The sequence below is a fragment of the Wyeomyia smithii genome, chromosome 3 (assembly GCF_029784165.1).
Source record: "Wyeomyia smithii strain HCP4-BCI-WySm-NY-G18 chromosome 3, ASM2978416v1, whole genome shotgun sequence".
In the NCBI taxonomy this organism is placed as follows: domain Eukaryota; kingdom Metazoa; phylum Arthropoda; class Insecta; order Diptera; family Culicidae; genus Wyeomyia; species Wyeomyia smithii.
The window spans coordinates 145,908,875-145,929,864 of NC_073696.1; the positions used below are offsets into that span (position 1 = coordinate 145,908,875).

Sequence of the window (20,990 nt, forward strand, 5' to 3'; positions counted from 1 at the left end):
ACTGTTTCCTAGAAGTTGCCATATAGCAATTAAAAATGGTCCCCGAGGTCGATTGTGAGCTCATTGCATCATTCTGGTTCCAGAGATACTCATATTGGATGGTATTTAGTTATTTTAGGCTGTTTTTCACAAACCGGAAGTCATCATCTTGGATTTCAAACAGGTAGATAATTTTTGGCCTCTATGCGTCATTCTGGTTGAAGAAACACCCATATTGGGTGTTTTTCGTTTATTTTCGGCTGTTTCTCAGGAACCGGAAGTCGCCAACCTAGAATCGAAAATGGGGTCTGTGGTCGATTTCAGCTGCTGTGTAAAATTATAGATCCGGAGATACTCATGTTAGACGGAGATCGGCAATTTTTGACTGTTTCCCAGAAACCAGAAGTTGCCATCTCACAATAAATAATGGTGTCTGAGGTCAATTTTTGCTACTTGCAACATTCTGGATCCGGAGATACTCATATTGGGTGGTATTTGGTCACTTTGGGCTGTTTTTCAGACACCGAAAGTCGTCATTTTGGACTTAAAAATCGCCTGTGAAATCAATTTCTGTCATCTGGGCGTAATTCTGGTTCCGAAAACATTCATATTCAATAGTATTTGGGCATTTCCGGCTGTTTGCCAGACACCGGAAGTCACCATCTTAAAATTCAAGATTGTGTCTGTGATCAATTTTTAGCTTCTGTGCATCTTTCTGGTTCCGGAGATACTCATATTTAATGGAAATCGTTCATTTCAGGCTGTTTTCGGCCATTTTCGGCTGTTTTCCAAAAACCGGAAGTTGCCATGTTGCAATCCACATGGTTCCATTTAGTTGATTAGTTCGCGAGATATGCAGAAATTTGTCGGGAAAGAGAGGGGTGTCGAACCTTTATGGACATATTTGTTACTTCTAAAAACATTCACATGCTAAAATTGGTTCCATTTTTTCGGTTAGTTCTCGAGATGTGCAGAAATTTGTGTTTCTTTTGTATGGCACCCCTTCCTTCCAAAAGAAGGAGGGGTGTCGAAACATAATGGACATATTTTTTATCACTAAAAACATTCACCTGCCAAGTTTGGTTCCGTTTAGTTGATTAGTTCTCGAGATGTGCAGAAATTTGTGTTTCATTTGTATGGAAGCCCTCCTTTCCAGAAAAGAGAGGGGCGTCCAACTATCATGGGTATATTTGTTACCCCTTAAAACTTCCACATGCCAAATTCGGTTTGATTTGCTAGGTTCGTTCTTGAGTTGTGTAGAAATTTATGTTTCATTTGTAAGGGACCCCTCCCTTCCGAAAGAAGGAGGGGTCTCAAACTATCATAGGAACCTTTACCCGCACCCTACATACAAATTTTTACGTCGATCGGTTTGGTAGTTTTCGAGTCTATATGGATCAGACAGACAGACCGGACTGCATTTTTATATGCATAATTTACAACATCAATATTTCAAAACCCAAAGAGTGAATATACATTTATTGGATTGAAGCGTTCATGTAAATCTATTTTTACAGATAAAAGTTTGAATGATAAAGGCTGAGTCTGACCGCTAGGTTGATTAATTTAGGTTTTTATTGTTGGTATTTCAAGTGTTTTGGAATTTACTGTTGTATAGAGTAACCAAAACTCGTGTCGATTTTACATTTAATATTTACGAGAAAATCTCTTCCTAAAATTTCATCTGTAGGGATGGGGAAGTCTTTTCCTACAATGTGAAATGTATGTGGTATTTGTCTACCATTTATGGACAGGTTTGTATGCGTCGTGTCTATTATGCATATGTTACCTTGCCCAGTTCCAATTATATTGCATTTTTCTGGTGAATAGAAAATCTGGGTTTTTTCTTATCAATCCGCATTTGACAACTGGTATATCAGATCCGCAATCAACAATAAATGAAAATTGCACATCCGACATTTCAACCATCAGCTCGACATAGTTGGTGGCAGAGCCATTTATTGTATATGCTGCCCCAACTGTACCCCTAAAGGGTAGATATTTGATTGTTGAGCGGTGTATTCTTGTTGCTGCGGAATTTAGATGTGTGGGTGCAACGGCATTTGAATTGTCTGGTGCACTGGTGGTTGATATTGTACACCGCCTTGGTGTGCTAGAAACATGTTTTGTGGATAGCGTCCACGTTGAGTCCAATTGGCTCATTGGTTCTGAAAATTTCCTCGACGAGACCAGTTGCCTCTATGATTAGTGAAATTTCCACGATTGTCCTCTGTTATTTTTTCTTCCACTTCCTCTGGAGTGGTTTACCCTGCTTGTATAAATTTGGGCGTTCGTTGCGAGTGAACTGTTGTTATTGGTGGTGGTTTCAGCGTTTTCCATCACTTTTGTATCGCATCATTAATTTTGCTGAAGGTCCCTGCCTTCGAAATGAGTTTTATGTCGGTTTTGGCGATGCCGTTTGTAAGGCTTTCAATACTCTTTTTAGTAGCCATAATATGTGCTCTATCTACTGAGATTTGTTCTTTTATGTAGATAGTTTTCAATTGTGCAGTTAGTTTTTCTACTTCGCTACAAAATTTTTCTGCTGAATCTTGCTCGAATCTTGCCATGCTTGACGTTTGACAGCTTTGTGGCCAAGTCTTCAGACGTTAGTTTTGATTCATAGTTTTGCTTTACTGCTTCTAACAGACCTGCGAGGTTATTAGTTCCAGTAACTGCTTGCCGAGCAGAACCCGTTAATCATGATTTCACAAAGCGTAAGACCCGCTTCCTTCTGCGTGGCATCGTATCGTTGTGGCATCGAAAAATGCATCTAAATTCTCTGGAGCACCATCGTACATTTGTACGAGGGTGGTGCCCAGTCTGGTATCTACCTTGGCATTTGCCATTTTACGTTTTATATATTTATTTTTGTATTTTATATACAGAGCCGGATTTTGGGGGGGGGGGGGCAGGGGGCCCGGGCCCCGGGCCCCCACATTTTTAGGGCCCCCACAAATCGACAAAAAGATTTTTTCTCTTTAAAAAAGAGATTTAATCAAAAGTTCGATTTACAGTAAGAAAATTCGAACAGACCATTACAATCTGACACTTTCCTTAAGTGTTATTTTTTCGCGAGCGCCAATATCGCAACTACATCCATAAGAGTTCACCTTGGATTCTCTTGGAATGACACACATTAACACACCATTTGAATCGAACCAGCGCGCATTAAACGCCTAGAGTTAAAGTTTGGCCGACTGTCATTAAAAGCGCCAATCGAAGTGTCAAAACTCGTTCCAATCGAACATCAGCAATGTTAAAACTATGATGAAAAAACTGTTGACTGTTTGATTGGAACTTTTCAATGACAGTCGGCCAAACTTTAACTCTAGGGCTTTAGCGCGCATGGGTGGTAAAGCAGATAAAGAAAATAACCCACAAGTTTTTTAATGCATTGCTTTTGCTCACTGGTCCGAATCAGGGATACCAGATGTGCTTTGCAAAATGCAGATTTTCTGAGCTCGTGTGCAAATTTAATTGACCTGCAGATATGTGTAGTTTTTTCCTAGTTTCCATTATTGTCAGAGTCGTCTTATATTTGTGCAGTCTTTCTCAAATTGTGTGCAAATTTTTGCCTGTGGATCGCATTTTTTTTCAAATTGCGGTAGTTTTTTTTCAGGTATCAAGAAAAAAGTTTGAAGATGAAACATATTAAAAATAGGTTGCGTGCGACTGTGAAGAATGAAAGGCAGTCAAACTTAGCATTATTAAGTTTCGAGTACGAGTATACTGAAGAAGTTATGTTGATTATTTAATTAATAAGTTTTCTGCAAAAAAACTCGTAAAGCATAGTTTCCAAGCAAAGTGAAAAATTTGACAAGTAAAAAGCTTAAATTTTCGCTTGCGAAATCTGTCGTGAAAACCCGTTTGTGGAACACGCAGGTATTTCACCAGTCTGCAATTTACAGTTTAAGTGAAGCGAAATTCACGAGTTTACACTCCGAGCGAAGTGAAAATTGGCTGCAACTGACAGAATATAAACGCACGCAAGTTTTTGCTTGCTGCTGCTTTTTTCACTAGCGTTTGCATGCGTGAAAAAAGTGAACACAAGAAAAAGATGAGATCCACAACCTTTCGCGATCGCACAACGATTTCGCTTGATCGAATTTGTCTACAGTTCCTAGCGAAGTGAAATTTTTGCAGGTTGCATTTTTCACGAGCGTAGAAAAATGATCATTTTGTATGAGATTTTCACTTCGCTTGGAACTCTAAATAGGACTTAAGAAAAAATTCTAACAAATTTTTGGTAATTTTTCAATAGCAAATAAATGCTTTTTACTCGTACGATAAAAAACAGTTTTGTTTAATTTTGGGGCCCCCACTATAACTGGGCCCCGGGCCCCCACAATCGTAAATCCGGCCCTGTTTATATAGAAGAAAAATACTATACCTATGGTCCAAACACTCGTTACTTTGTCTTCTGCGTAAACAAGTTTTTCACCTATGATTATCAAAATCTCGCGTAATTTTTCAAAAGGACCTATCTAACATTGAGAGACTCTCTTTGTTTACTTTCACTTTGATTAATATCTATTTTGTTTTTTCCATATTTCATAACACTCAATGCATAGTATGCAAGACAGTATTACAATCTCTCGATTAAAGAAGAACGCTTGGAAAATATTTATAATGACGACGTAATTAACGAAATAAAGCGAGAGAGGAGAGAAACTCTCATTGTTACTTAGGACCTTTTGAAAAATTACGCGTATATATATATATATATATATATATATATATATATATATATATATATATATATATATATATATATATATATATATTTATATATATATATATATATATATATATATATATATATATATATATATATATATATATATATATATATATATATATATAATATATATATATATATATATATATATATATATATATATATATATATATATATATATATATATATATATATATATATATATATATATATATATATATATATATATATATATTTTTTTTTTTTTTTTTTTTTGTCTGGCTTCTTTTATAAGAAAAATTAATTTTTCTTTTGGAAATATCACTTCGTTTCCAGCCAGTCTGTCGTTTATAAGATAGTACACTGGGGTCTTTTTTTACGCGGGTTATTTTTATGAATTATATTAAACGCGATTTTTTTTACAATAAAGCGGATTATTTTTACGCGATTCGGAAGATTATTTGTACGCGGTTACAAATAAGTTTAGTATAAATAAATCTTATCTAATCTTTTAAACGCGGTACAACCAACCGCGTAAAAAAAGACCCCAGTGTACATTTGTTCGGCTTGGTCTTTTTTCTCAAGAGAAAACTTTTTACTGTAAACTTTATTAGGTGATTTTTGAAAATTTTCTATTTTGGTATTTTTAATCTCTGTCATTATATTAATAGGAGCAGACACTGTTCAGAAGTAAAGCAAATAAGATATTTAAATCAGCTTGACGCCCTTCCGTTGCTGCATTGCTGCTACTTGTTGTTACTATATCGTAATCGGTCAGATGACAGAGGCGCTTGTTTCTGCGCACATATTCACGATGCTGCTTGCCTGAGCGTCTGTTCCCCAGGTAATGGGCGGCTCAAACAGCGACTGATCCGGAGCGGATGGCTAAACTATGAAATGCGGTGTCTCGCCAGCTACGCCCAAGACGGCAGCCCCGTCGCGAGACTAGGCATCGCAGCCCTAGTAAGGCAGCATGCTGAAAATAAACATGCTACGAACAATCCAGGGAATGATACGAATCGGAACAATCGCTATAGACCTAGGCAAACGAAAAAGGACAACGATTGGAAACTTGGTACTTGGAATGTTAGGACTCTGCTCGAACCGGCACGCGCGGGCAACTTGGCCAGAGAGCTACGGAAGGCAAAAGTGGAGGTATCAGCCATACAAGAGGTGCGTTGGCCTAAAACCGGGGAACGTGAATTCCGGGCGGTCGATCCGACCGCGGGCACTTCTTTCAAGTATCACATCTACTACAGTGGCGGCGATAGAGCGGAACGGGGCGTCGGTTTCGTACTACTTGGAAACCAAATGAAGCGTGTTATTAGGTGGAGGCCTATTAATGACCGTCTATGCGTATTGAGGATCAAGGACAGATTCTTCAATTACAGCCTTATCAACGTGTACGCGCCGACAAACGATAAAACCGATGACGTAAAGGAGGAGTTCTATGAGCTCCTCGAGAAAACGTATGGAGAGTGCCCACAGCACGATATAAAGATCGTCATCGGAGATACGAACGCACAAGTCGGACGAGAGGGGTTCTTTCGTCCCGTTATTGGTAGGGAAAGCCTTCACTCTACCACCAACGACAACGGCTTGAGATTAGTGGACTTCGCCGCGGCCAGTGGAATGGCCATCTGTAGTACCCATTTTGCACGTCTGAATATTCGGAAGAACACCTGAAGACACCCCAATGGAGAGGCCTGCTCCCAGATCGACCACATGCTGATCGACGGCCGGCACTTTTCAGACGTCATAGATGTGCGGTCCTTTCGAGGGCCAAACATCGACTCGGATCACTATCTCGTGGTAGGCAAGATTCGCGCCCGGTTGTCCAATGTATTTAAATCGAGATCGGCGAGGAAGATACATCTAGACATCCAGAGGTTATCAGCGGAAGGAGCTTATATAGAACGATCAACTGAATCAGGAACCGGACCGTGCCAGTACCTGCCATGTGCAATGACAGGGAGGGGAACCTGAATGCCGATAAATCGCAGGTGGACAGGCGTTGGAAGCAACATTTTGAAGTGGTGTTAAACGGCGAGGAAGGGTGGAGAGTCGTCGAGGGGAACAGGATAGAAATTGGGGAGGACGGACAAGCTGTGGCCCCACCAACATTGGACGAGGTGAAGAATGCTTGCTAAGCAAAGCAAAGCCTTGGTGCTCCATTCCGATTCGGAACTCGACCTTCTGTTTATTATACACAGACTTCGCAGCCAACTGTTAAGTGTACATGACAATTGCGGGGCCAGCGCTACGATCCTACTAACACTAGCAGTCTCTCCCGAGCCGAGACTTGAACCTACGACAACTGGCTTGTTAGGCCAGCTGGGAGGGTGAAGAACAACAACAAAGCCGCTGGGAAGGACGGCTTACCGGCCGAATTTTTCAAAGTTGGGAGCGAGCGGCTGTGTAGTGCATTTCACCAGATTATCCTTAGGGTATGGTCTGAGGAACAACTACCTACGGACTGGTTGGAAGGACTCATATGCACTATCTACAAGAAGGAACATAGACTCGAGTGTAGTAATTATCGAGGCATAACCCTCCTCCTCCGCTTACAAAATTCTCTCCCGTATCCTGTTCCAGCGACTGAGGCCGTTGCAGGAAGCATTTGTTGGAGAATACCAATGCGGTTTTCGAGTGGGGCGATCTACAACGGACCTTGAGACAGATCCTCAACAAGTTTCGAGAACACAACCTGCAGACACACCATCTGTTTATAGACTTTCGAGCGGCGTACGATACAGTGAAACGCAACGAGCTGTGCCAAATTTTGCTAGAACATGGTTTCCCAACTAAACTGATTAAACTGATACGTGCGACGCTCGACGGTTTCACATCATGCGTCAGGACAGCGGGCGAATTTTCGGACGCGTTTGTGACGTTAGATGGTCCGAAGCAAGTTGACGGGCTCTCGAACTTGCTGTTCAACATAGCTTTGGAAGGTGCGATACGAAGGGCAGGTGTACAGAGGAGCGGCACCATCATCACTAAGTCTCACATGCTTCTGGGCTTTGCGGACGACATTGATATATTGAATTCTTTCGCCACCAGCTTTCATATGTCGATTCAACTGCAAAACATCTCTTCCAGCAACTTTACTTTGTCCCGATAGTTTATTCGGCAAACAACTTCAACGCTTCAACGTCATTTTATTCTTCCCAGTTGCTCAGTAACGCGCATTACACACTTAGTTTCGTCTTAATTTTTCGGTAATTTTTATTACGGTCATGTTCAGTAAATTTGAAATTTAACTTATCACTCTGTAATTTCTCCACTACTTTGGCTGCAGTTTGTTTTCTGGCTCATCGGCTGCTCAGTCACGCGCACTTTTTGTCCCTTTATTTTTTTTTAACTTGCTTTATATTCGCCACCGACTTGGCGATTTTTAAAGCCCGCACGCGCGAGTGGCGCCGGTACAACTGGTAAAGTGTTATTACCAGCTGCACCTCTACAATGCACAAAATCAGAGAGATTTTCAACTTGTGATTTTCATGGTAGTCACTGTGGATATCCAAAGTGTTTTGAATATTCACCTGCGGATCTCCGTGATTCGTCACCGCTTTTGAGTGGGACTTGCCCATGTTTCACACTTTTAACTAAAATCCGCTTATTGGCGCTGTAACATCATCTTCCTTAGCGCACGATCACACAATATGGTGGATTCAGAACGTTCGTATATTTTTGCAACACTTATCACACACATTTCAGTCAGGTTTTTCAGGTGCTTGCTTCAGTTGCGTATATTTTTGCTACACTTATCACGCACATTCCAGTCAGGTTTTTTAGTTGTTTGTTCACCCGAACTATTCTTCCGTTCATGCGGCGCAAGTTAGGCGAGAAAAAAAAATCGCCACAAAAAACAGAACATATGTCATTGTCTTTACTGTTTGTTGGTTCACTTTATTCTTTACTTTACTTTACTTTATTCACTTTTTCATTAGCACTAGTGGCCCGGACACTTGCCACAGGTCGCCAATTTGCTTTTTGACTGTGATATTTCGGTGTCACAGTGAAACGACACGTCTGACGGTTGTTAGTAGAATGTCTATTTTATTTTTATAAATATTCTTACAGGTCTCCTGCTGGAGACACATGAAGCACCGATATCTATGTATGCTATGTACACGATCACCAATCGATGATCATGTACATGTGAACGAGAGAAAGACTTCATGACTGTACACTTGGTAACAGCATGGTTCAATAAATCAGAAATGCGACACTTCTGTTTTTGTCGCTCCAAATTCCAGGCATTGAACTGAAGGTTCGATGCCGGGTAGAATTGACCTTCTCAGCATGTTTCCACTGGTGTGGTCTGCTGGAAGTGTGAAGTAGAAACGCATGGTAATGACATGTGGAATGCACATGTTACAACAGTTCGTCGAACTGAGTCGAGTGGTATATGACATTCGGCCATTGGGACCACTTTTATGCCTTTGGTTTTGCCAGTGATTGCTGTACTTTTATAAGAGAAAGCCAAAAACGAATTTTATCTGTACACTAAGGTATTTTTTACGCCGGGGATGCGTCCTGAATTTGTATGGAACCGCATAAAGAAAGATTTTCTTGAGCTGCAAATATAACGAAGAACCCTCCCAGCTGGTCTCGAGGTACGATGGTGGCCTAACAAGTCAGTCGTCGTAGGTTCGAGCCTCGACTCGGGAGAGACTGTTAATGTCAGTAGGATCGTACCGTTGGTGTACCGTTTTAGAGATATAAACAAAAGCAACCCACGTAAAAAAACATGTAAAAAAAGGCCTAACTGTACAATGCACCATATTTATATACCTTGCTACCTGCTTCTACCGACAAGTACAAATATATGTTGTCACCGGCGGCACAGTGTAATGTTCGGCATTTTCTGATATTTGCTTCTATGAAACAAAAAGAAGAGGAAGACAATTCAAACGGTAATTCTATTGTTTTCCAGGTCGCAACACGATACCTACGAATTAGCCCAGCACGCCCCACTGTGCGTCGACAGTGGCAATGTAGTCTTAACTCGGCTTGGTTGCACACAAATGAATATGCACTGATAGACGACGAGTGAATAGCGATCTATTCATACACGGCTCGGTACTGTCTGATAAAGGAAGTGGTTACGAATTTTCCGAAAAAGCTTCACTTCCAAGACATCACAATAGTCTAGGCTCCTGGAAGCAAACTATTCACTGTATTCACTGTTCACTGACTCTCATAGACAGCGCCCCGGCGATACCGACTTTGAGCTTGTTCACAATTTTTAAAACCTAAATTATCAAGAATTTGAAAGGAGACTGAATGATGTAAACTGGCAAAATTTGTTGAAAAATTTAAAAGATATAAACAAAGCTGTCGGTATATTAAGTAACAGCCTCTACTCAATTATAGATGATCTCGCATACAATTTGAAGACTTTGATGGAACTAACAGTGGTGATATTTTTAACTAGTTTGCGCGATTTTTTCAAAATAATTATAAAACATCAGAGGATACTCCAGACATGAACTATTTTTCTTACCTAAAAGAACAAGAAAATGACATATCAGTTGACAATATTACTGTTCAAGAAATCCTAATGTCGCTTGAAGGCCTTGATGCCAATAAAGGACCGGGTCCCGATCAGATACCGCCATCATCAGACATGAACTATTTTTCTTTCCTAAAAGAACAAGAAAATGACATATCAGTTGACAATATTACTGTTCAAGAAATCCTAATGTCGCTTGAAGGCCTTGATGCCAATAAAGGACCGGGTCCCGATCAGATACCGCCATCATTACTTTAAAAATTTGCAACTTCATTTGTTAAACCCCTTTTTTGGTTCTTCACCCTGTCTCTTTATTCAGGCGTTTCTCCGCTAGCATGGAAAGAATCATTTCTGATTCCTAAATTTAAGTCTGATAAGCGGTCAGATATCAAGAACTATCGATGAATTGCAATCATCTTGTCGAGCCCCAAGATGTTTGAGGCAATCGTAAATCAAAAAATGTCCAGTCAAGTCAAAAATAGTATTTTACCTCTACAAATTTATTAGAATTTGTGAACTTTTCTTTAGGGGCAATGGACAGGAATAACTTGAATGAAACTCTATACACTGACTTTAGTAAGGCGTTCGATAGAGTTGATATTCCGCTGCTACTTTTTAAGCTTAAAATGATGATTTTAAAAGATGCAGAGAGTCATTTTAAATTAAAAAGCTCGTGGTAGTTAACATTCTAAAGGCATTGGTTTTCGAGTTATTTCTAATTTAGGCTCGAAAAATTATTAAAATTTAGGAAAATACACGTTTTTCTTAACTTGTCCGTGGTTTTCCAGCAAAAACCATACGTTCATTGGAATGCTTGATCAAAAATATACAATTTATTCTTTGACAACAAGACGTTCTCAAGAAAAGAGCTCTGAGAAATCACACACTATAACAACTTCACCATCTTTCAAATTATTTTTTGCTTCTCTCATGTAAGTCGACTGTTGAGTTTTTATGTGATCGTGGTTTATCTACTTTTCCAACTTTTCACAAAAATAAGATACAAATTCATCAATTGATTTCACAAGTGTCTCTATATTACATCGATCTGTTGCAATCCACTGTTCGAAAGGTATTTCTCTCACACAACGCTCCTAAGTTTTTTGAAAAAACTGTTTTCAATCATCCTCAATTCAGTATTCTCGTGATCAGTACAAACACAAATATTATGAGATCCTGAGCTTCCAAGTAATTTACGATGCTTAGGTTTCAAAGCTCTAAAAGAAGTCAATCCAACATCAGTTTTGCTGATATCTTTAAAATAAACGTAAGCCTCACGAATTGAATTCATTGAGAGTCGCTTTTGCACATGCTGTCGCTTACCATCTTTTCTCACTGAAACGTAGTCCCTTTGCCCTGGCATAGCGCTACTGACCTGGTCACTGTCATAAAACTGCAATATCCCGTTTTTTACTTCCAGGGGCAATCCATGTCCAAGCCTCACGTCAGGAATAGCCAATATTCCACTAACCTCTGATATGCGCCGAGCCTGTTTCATAATGTATTCCGTTGTTTCAAACTTTTCTGTTACCGTTTGTTAGTTCCAAGATTTCGGTAGAACCGAAAGTATTCTTACTTAATCTTCCCTCGAGCATTCGGGCGCAGTAAATTTTTCTTTTAACTGCAAAATCATCTCGTCGAAGTCTCTCGCTTTACGTGTCAATAAATCCAGGTCATCTTCAGCATCAAAATCGAAAATGTTTTTTCTTATACCGTCAGTAATGTTCAGATACTTTTTTATGGTATTTTTCCTGATTGAACTTTGCCAGTGATATCGGTGAAACGTTGATTCCAGCTAGGCCTTTGTTGAACACGAACCACGGAGAACCACGGGCAAATTAAGGAAAACGTGAATTTTCCTAAATTTTAATAATTTTTCGAGCTTAAATTAGAAATAACTCGAAAACCAATGCCTTTAGAATGTTAACTTATGAGAGCTTTTTGATTTAAAATGATTCTCTGCATCTTTTAAAATCATCAGAATAAAGTTTTTTTGAAAAATGTTTGAATTAGAATTCTTATAAAAAAATCAATCTGCCATAAAAAAACATTTTCCATTTCTCCATCCTGGACTTTTTTTTAAGTTGCGTTAAACGTCGAGTTTATTTAAAAAAAAATTCAACTCTTCAAAAAAATTTAAATGAAACTAAATGTTTATTTATATTTTTTTTGGTCAAAAAAACCTTTTTTGTACAGTGTATAATTTTTTATGATGTTTTTTTAATTCCCTACAACTCATTCTCAGACAGTTTTTCTATACAACCAACGGTTTCTAGACTACAATGCTTCGCATAAAACCTATGCCAAAAGACATACGCCCTTTTAGAATGTAACTCATGGGTGTAAAAATCTCTCCATCTGTGAAAAATGCTCAGTTTGCTAAGCCAAATACGTGTGCAAAGTTTCATTCAAATATAAAATGGTCGATATTCGACCATCGGTCATTTGGCGCGATTTGTCTCAGTTCAAAAACAGTTTTTGTTGTATGCACTCAAAAACATTACAGATCACGTCTTTTCACTTTTCAGCAAATTCAGCAACTCAATCTTCTCAAATCTCTTGGAGATCACCCTTCAAACCAAAGAAAAAGTCACACTTACTTTTTGATCCAACTGTGTTACCGCAATGTTTCCAGCATGCTCTAATTATTTTATTCAATTCTATCTCTTTTTCAGAAACATTTTATCCAAAAACTAATGACCTGCATCTCGAAACAAGAGTGCGAGGCAATCCTGTTCCCACATTATGTTGGGTTTGTGATGCTGTTTTAATAAATCAAAACACGGAGAAATTTGAGATATTCAATCAACATTATTATGAATTGGGAACAAGGATAACTACTGCAACGCTTATAATCAACAATCCTCAGTTAAAAGATAGTGGAAAATATACTTTAATTGCGAAAAATGATGTTCAAACGACTCAACTTTCGAGGCAAGTTAATATAGAACTACGTCCAATTGATCATAAGAAAAAACGAATGGACGATGTTGTGATAGAGAATGACGTTCCCAGAATTAATCCAAAGCCACCTACACCAGAACCAGAAATTACCACACAGACCGACTCTTGTGTACCGAGCACAGCCCCGGAAACTGAAACAATAGAACAAACGGAAGAGTTAGTGCACGAGGACACCGATGAAGATTGATTTGGGAAATGTTTATATGATTAGTACTATATAACTATATATTTATAAATAATTGAATAAATAAATAATATAATAATTGAATATATATATATATATATATATATATATATATATATATATATATATATATATATATATATATATATATATATAAAAATATATATATATTTATATATATAAATATACATATAATATATATATATATATATATATATATATATATATATATATATATATATATATATATATATATATATATATATATATATATATATATATATATATATATATATATATATATATATATATATATATATATATATAAATATATATATATATATATATATATATATATATATATATATATATATATATATATATATATATTTATATATATAAATATACATATATACATATATAAATATATATATATATATATATATATATATATATATATATATATATATATATATATATATATATATATATATATATATATATATATATATATATATATATATATATTATTTATAAATATATTATATATAGGTGGTAGACAGAATTATTGAGACAGGAAAACTATCCTGTTTTCCTTGTATTACTTGAGAACTTAACGTGACTAATAAACACCGGAAATGTTCTAGATTTTAGGAGTGTGTATCAAAATGTGAATTCTTGCGCGAACTTTTTTGAAATCTTGTTTCTTTCAGATTGATATGTTTGCAATAAACTAGAATTCATGCCGACTTTATTGGTACTTAAAGGTTGAAAATCCGTCGAGGTACCATAGAGATATAAATTAATTATGTATGGGTATTGTTTTTAGCACTTTTTCCTCTTGTTGGGTACAATTTTCTGTGGGCACCCTAATAGAATGCAATGAAATTTTGTAGGTGTGTAGGCCTTATGAAACCAAGCAACTTTTCAAACTTTTTTAAAATTTATCTGGACTATCATTTCAAAAGGTATAAAGTATTCATTCACAATAATATCGAGAGATATAGAGTGGTTGTGAATGGAAAACTTCCTAAAATTTTTCTGAACTTTTATTCAAAAATAATAAAAAAATGAATTTGGGATCCTACGTGATTTTTAATACATCGGTTATTTCAATTTTTTTTTCAAATGAAGGTTTTCATGTAGAGAATTTAGTTGTCTAAAATTCTTCAGAACAAACCACAGTGGAAACTCTTGAAGAAAAAAAGTTTTTCTGACAAAAATTTCGTGTACTATGTACTCAACAGCAAAAAAAAACATAATTAATTCATTTCTCGATGGTTCCTCAACAAATTTTCAACCTTTGGGTACCAATGAACTCGAAATGAATTCTTATTTATTGGAAACATATAAACTTAAAAGAAACAGAAAGTCAGAAAAAGTTCTCCGCGTTGCAAGAATGCGTATTTTTACACACACTCCTAAAATCTGGAACATTTCCGGTGTGCATTGGTTCCATCAAATTCACTAATAATTTTTGTAAGCTAGAATATTTTGCCAGTAGAATGAAAATTGGCAAAATTTTACCTGTCTCAATCATTTTGTCTACCCCCGTATATTATAATATATTGTAATATATTAAAATTAAAGTCCCGGGTATGTAAATAACGAGTAGTGAAATACAGAATAATTCTGCAATTATTTTACCTAAATATTATTTTATCACAATCCTGTACGTTACCATCCTTTTGCTTCGCAGTCTTGTGTTGAACAATAATGATACTCTCAGACAAAAACCAAATGGGTAAAACTGGTAAGCTAACACAGCTAATCATTTTTTTCAACAGGAAAGTGCCGCATTCTCCAGGATGCTCAATAAATTCAAATACACTTTTTATCGTTCTGTAAGTGCGCACCATGTGCATTCTATGTATTGGGATTGGTGCCAGTGACAGCTTTAGCCTCATATATAGGTTAACCGACACGCGGCATCGACTTGCTGTCATTTGTTGTATGTTCACCGCGCACGATGAAGGAGTACAGGAGTACTTTACTTCGTAGTAAAGTACTTTTGCGGTACGCAGGTCAGGAGTTCGTATTTTCTGATGAGAAACTCTTTGTCTTGATAGCTAAGCCGCATGATAGCTAAGCACGTTAACGTTGGCCAGCATCCCCCGTCCCAAATAAACATCCCGCGCTGGCAGAAATGTACTGTTTTTCTATAACAACCGAATTCAAACTAATTTGGCTCTCATTGTATTGCATAACTCTCGCTGCTCCCCGTAAGCTCGGTACACAGCCCAATAACCACCGACAACAGCGCAAACATGCATGAGGGCATGCTGTATTGAAACGAATGTGCCATGCCAAACAGGCTGTTATTTTCTATATTCTTATGGTTGTTGGTACTTCCATACTGTTGCTCACAGTCTTCAAAGCGCGGCAACTTCCTCGTCATAAATCCTAGCGGACTGTCAGAACGATTTTCATGTAAGCAAAACGCTAGGAGAAGAAAAAATCTAGTGCGTCTGGTTTTCAATCAATATTTTACGTTTATCGTACGAAGGGCTATTTCTGTTTCGGAAATGCTTTGCGATTAAAACAAGTAGTAGAGGGAATTGCAAATCTAGTATTTGCTGCAATTTGATCTTACAGTGCATTTCTGAGACGTATAAACGCTTTAAATAGTAATATAAACTAAAAGAATGGATCTTCTATTTAATCGATGTCATTTCATACATATTCAAATCAAACCTTTGTTCGTAACTACACTACCAAGACAATCATTTAATTTAGTGAAATGGGTAAATTATCCTATCTAAGCAAAAAGCGAACTCAACGAAACTATCCAGACGATTCAAATAAAAATTTTAAATTTGAACATTGTTTGACATTAAATCGTTAAAACTCACGCTAGGTTAGCTCCAGCCCAGCATATTTGAAAAAAATACGTTTATTTTAATAACTTAAAATAGCAAGATCTCAATTACACGTTTTTCGGTAGTTGTTATTATCAAGGTTTTGGCGAGTGACGGGAAAATATTTTAACTTCTTTAATTGTGATTAAGAGCATTTCTAAATGTTTTGTTATTTTTCACGATGGCGACAAGTTTCTTTCTTTCTCTGTGTGCGAGAAACTAAATCAAAACCGCGCACCGCGAAACAAAAACGAAAATGTAATGAATGCTCATTTATAAAACTTTCAACTCTTTTTACCAATAACACTGTGCTACAGCGATTTAGAACTTCTAATGGGACCTAGTGTAGGTTGTAGGTCTTGTTGAGTGTAACATTCCAGGGTGGCGACTACCGGGAAAAACCGGGAGAATCAGGGAATATCAGGGATTTAATTTTTCGATCAGGGAAATCAGGGAATATCAGGGAATTTAAAAAGTCATCAGGGAAAATTTCAAAGGTTTGGGATTTTTTACGGAATTAGTTCTGAATTAGATTTATTTCAATGCATTTGATGTGAACGGTCACCAGCAACCCTACAACAAAACTCAATAATATTTTGTTCCCGGTAAAAGAATTTTCCTGGAAAGTAATTTTCTAGAAGAACGCATTAATTTTAGCAAAGGCTTTATTTAACCCCATCACCGCGGAGTGACAGGGTTTTCCTCGATAAATGACCTTCAAACTTATCTTACTAGGCAACATGCACAATTTGCATAAACTCTATTGTAAATTAAAGGTCGATTTGTTCTCCAACCGTTTTAAATAGTTCCATCGTTGAAAATTTCAAGTATATTTGTTAAACTGCAATTAAAGTTTAAATTTTAGTTAAATTCCCGGGGGAATGGATTAGCGCATTGTAGCACTGATGATACCTTTTACAGGGCTCATAACGGTTAGACAATGCAACTGTAGTGACGTTAGTGACCAAGATGTCAAGAAATAGTGAATAATTTTTTTGAAAAGTATCCAAATAAGTACTAACAAGTCATCAAGTAAGGCGCGAATTTTATGCTAATTACTACGCTTTTTTATGAAAACCAGTGGTTAGACGAGATTTTTTTCTTAGGTTTCTTGCAAATGCTTCCAAACTATTATCGCACCTACTAACATCGCCTGAGCAAGCTTCACTAGAGCAAAATCATTTCAAATGACCTGGAAAAACGCGAAAATTTAATCGACCATTTTTGATTTGAATGAAACTTTGCACACGTATTTGGCTTAGCAAACTGAGCATTTTTCACAGATGGAGAGACTTTTTACACCCGTGAGTTACATTCTAAGAGGGCTTATGTCTTTTGGCATAGGTTTTATGCGAAGCATTGTAGTCCAGAAACCGTTGGTTGTATAGAAAAACTGTCTGAGAACGAGTTGCAGGGAATTAAAAATGCATCATAAAAAAATATACACTGTACAAAAAAAATTTTTTGACCAAAAAAAAATTGAAAGTAAACATTCAATTTGAATTAAAAAAAAAGAATTGATTTTTTTTAGTTTTTTTTCTTAAATAAACTTGACATTAAAACGCAACTTTAAAAAAAAAGTGCAGGATGGAGAAATGAAAAATATTTTTTTATGGCAGATTGAATTTTTATAAAAATTCTAATTCAAACATTTTTCAAAAAAATTTTATTCTGATGATTTTAAAAGATGCAAAAAGTAGTTTTGATTCAAAAAACTATTGGTAATTAACATTCTAAAGGCATTGGTTTTCGAGTTAGTTCTAGTTTGAACTCGAAAAATTATTAAAATTTAGGAAAATACACGTTTTTCTTAATTTCTCCGTGGTTCTCCAGCAAAAACCATACGTTCATTGGAATGCTTGATCAAAAATATACAATTCGCAAGCGATTGCATTCAGTGACGACAGAGGTGTGAAAACTAACACTTAATCAGACGCTTTTCGCGTGGCAGTCGCTGGGTATGGTCTTCCGAGCTATGTGCTCTGCGTCTACCCGTGCACTTGTTCGTACCGTGGGTGTTGGATTGTCTCAAGTGCAAAAAAGTTGGGTCATACGGCAACCAATGCGGTAAGGTAATAAAGCATGTTGTGGCAAATGCAGTGAGCAACATGCGGGTGACACCTGCGATAACGGTGCTGAAAACTGTCCGTGCTGAAGTGTATTTTGTATACCGTTCGGGCTTCTTTTGATATGCGGGGCTACTTTGGACATTTCAGTTTTATCATATTTTTTGTCGAAAATACATTTTAAACTTGTGCATAATCTTCTGAATGTTAATAAAATATAGTGTTTTGCACCATTTTGCACAAGCTGTTTTAAAAAATCACTTGTTCGTTGCTGTCAGAACTTGATTAAGGGGTTAATAAAAATTCTTTTTCGATAAAAAAAATCTACTTTGATAGTTTATAACTTTTGTTGTTGTTAATCAATCGCTAAAATCGTCAGTACTTCACTAGATAATCTAATGAGGAAGCTACAATTAAAATTTCAAGTCAATCGGATGTTAACTTTTTCAGTTCTACTGCTCGCCGATTTTGAATACATAGTTTTGAGGAAAACGCGTTCAAAATTTCAAAATGCTATAAATCTTAAGAATCGCAATAATGAAGCCCCTAATATTTTTTTATCTTCAATCAGCTATTCCCGCGCCGTAAAGTAACGGAATCTTGATGCAGCGACCTTTATGCTTTAAATTTGAAACACGATATCGATCACAGTTAACTTCCCCAAGTTTACAAAGCCTCGAATTCTTCTCAAGAAAAGAGTTCTGAGAAATCAGACACTATAAAAACTTCACCATCTTTCAAATTATTTTTCGCTTCTGTCATGTAAGTCGACTGTTGAGTTTTCATGTGATCGTGGGTTATCTACTTTTCCACTTTTTCACAAAAATAAGATTCAAATTCATCAATTGGTTTCACAAGTGTCTCTATATTACATCGATCTGTTGCAATCCACTGTTCGAAAGGTATTTCTCTCACACAATGTTCCTCAAGTTCTTTGAAAAAACTGTTTCCAAAATCTAAACAGCTTGGGCAATGTTCACATTTGCGGAGATAACAATATTCGGATCGTGTAGTTGAGCTACGTAATAGTTGTTCAAAGTAAAATTTAGAATTTCATCTTCACAAAATGTAAACTGTTACTAACAGTTCTAAAAAAGTGCAATCGTATTTATATACGAAAACAAATATTATAGGATATTGGCAGCGTACTTTACAAACAGTTATTATTAGTAAACAAGTAGGTAGTGTTGCACGACAAACAAATTTTTTTTTATAAAACATTCGGCAAAGGGGAACGTGTAGGTAAGCTAAGGTACAGCGCCTGAGTTATTTACCCAATCGTTTTGTTGTCAAAGAATGAATTGTATATTTTTGATCAAGCATTCCAATGAACGTAAGGTTTTTGCTGGAGAACCACGGACAAATTAAGAAAAACGTGTATTTTCCTAAATATTAATAATTTTTCGAGCTTGAATTCAAAATAACACAAAAACCAATGCCTTTAGAATGTTAACTACCAAGAGCTGTTTGATTCAAAATGATTTTCTGCATCTTTTAAAATCATCAGAATATAAATATTTTGACAAATGTTTGAATCAGAATTTTCATAAAAATATCAATCTACCATAAAAAAATATATTTTTTATTTCTCCATCCTGGACTTTTTTCGAAAGTTGCGTTTTAACGTCAAGTTCATTAAAAAAATAATAAAAAAAATCAACTCTTTTTTTTTTAATTTAAATTTAATGTTTATTTTTAATTTTTTTTGGTCAAAGAAATTTGTTTTTGTAAAGTGTATATTTTTTTATGATGCATTTTTAATTCCCTACAACTCATTCTCAGACAGTTTTTCTATACAACAAACGGTTTCTGGACTACAATGCTTCGAATAAAACCTATGCCAAAAGACATAAGCCCTTTTAGAATATAACTCATGGGTGTAAAATATTTCTCCATCTGTGGAAAATACTCAGTTTGCTAAGCCGAATACGTGTGCAAAGTTTCATTCAAATAAAAAATGGTCGATATTCGACCATCGGTCATTTGGCTCGATTTGTCTCACTATCGGTGTTGTCATATTTCAGTAATTAAAAATAGTGATTACTTCCTTGCAACCAATTAACAGAAATCTTAAAGACTTGCTCAAATTTCTCCCCGGAATTTTTACCAGCAGAATTATTTGAAACTAACTTAAATGAGATTAAATTTATCATTAAAATTTTCAGCACCTCGTCACGATGGGATTTTAAACATTTTGAATGAAGTTCTTAAGAAATTCTCAGGCATTGTTTCAAAATGAATATTTCGCCAAATTATTGAAAAATGCTAAAAATACTCAAATTTAAAAGCCGGATAACAAACCAGCTGAGGTTTAAAGTTGTCAAGCAATCATTTTATGATGATACGAGCTAATAAATCTGAAGGTTATTCAAGTGGAGCTGCTCTTCTATACATAGAAAAAGCATTCGACAGTGTTTAGCATAAAGGTTTGATTGCGGAATTGTTGATTTCTAATTTTCTACCTATCACAGTCAAGAATTTAAAATAATTATTTAACTGACACAACCAGAACTCCAGATCTAATTGATTTTCTTGTCAAATGTAAATTTTGGTGCCCCTAGACGTTTCGGAAATGCCTCAAGTCTTCAGAGACTTCAATAAAATTTTCCCGCAAGTAATCGGAAAAACGACGAACACGGCGAACAATTACTTTGCGGTCTTTTGACGCACTTCTGCATTTACCAGGGGCTTGATGCCT

The 20,990-nt window shown here is 36.3% G+C and overlaps 1 protein-coding gene across 1 annotated transcript in view; it reads left to right on the forward strand.

Annotated features, from left to right (window-relative positions):
- Positions 1–13,420, forward strand: part of LOC129727064 (muscle M-line assembly protein unc-89-like) — a 297,317-nt gene extending 283,897 nt beyond the window's left edge. The window contains exon 3 of the mRNA XM_055684463.1: positions 12,896–13,420. Coding sequence (XP_055540438.1) covers positions 12,896–13,371 — 476 coding nt within the window. The 3' untranslated portion in view covers positions 13,372–13,420. The remainder of the gene's footprint in view (positions 1–12,895) is intronic.
- The last annotated feature ends 7,570 nt before the right edge of the window (positions 13,421–20,990 follow it).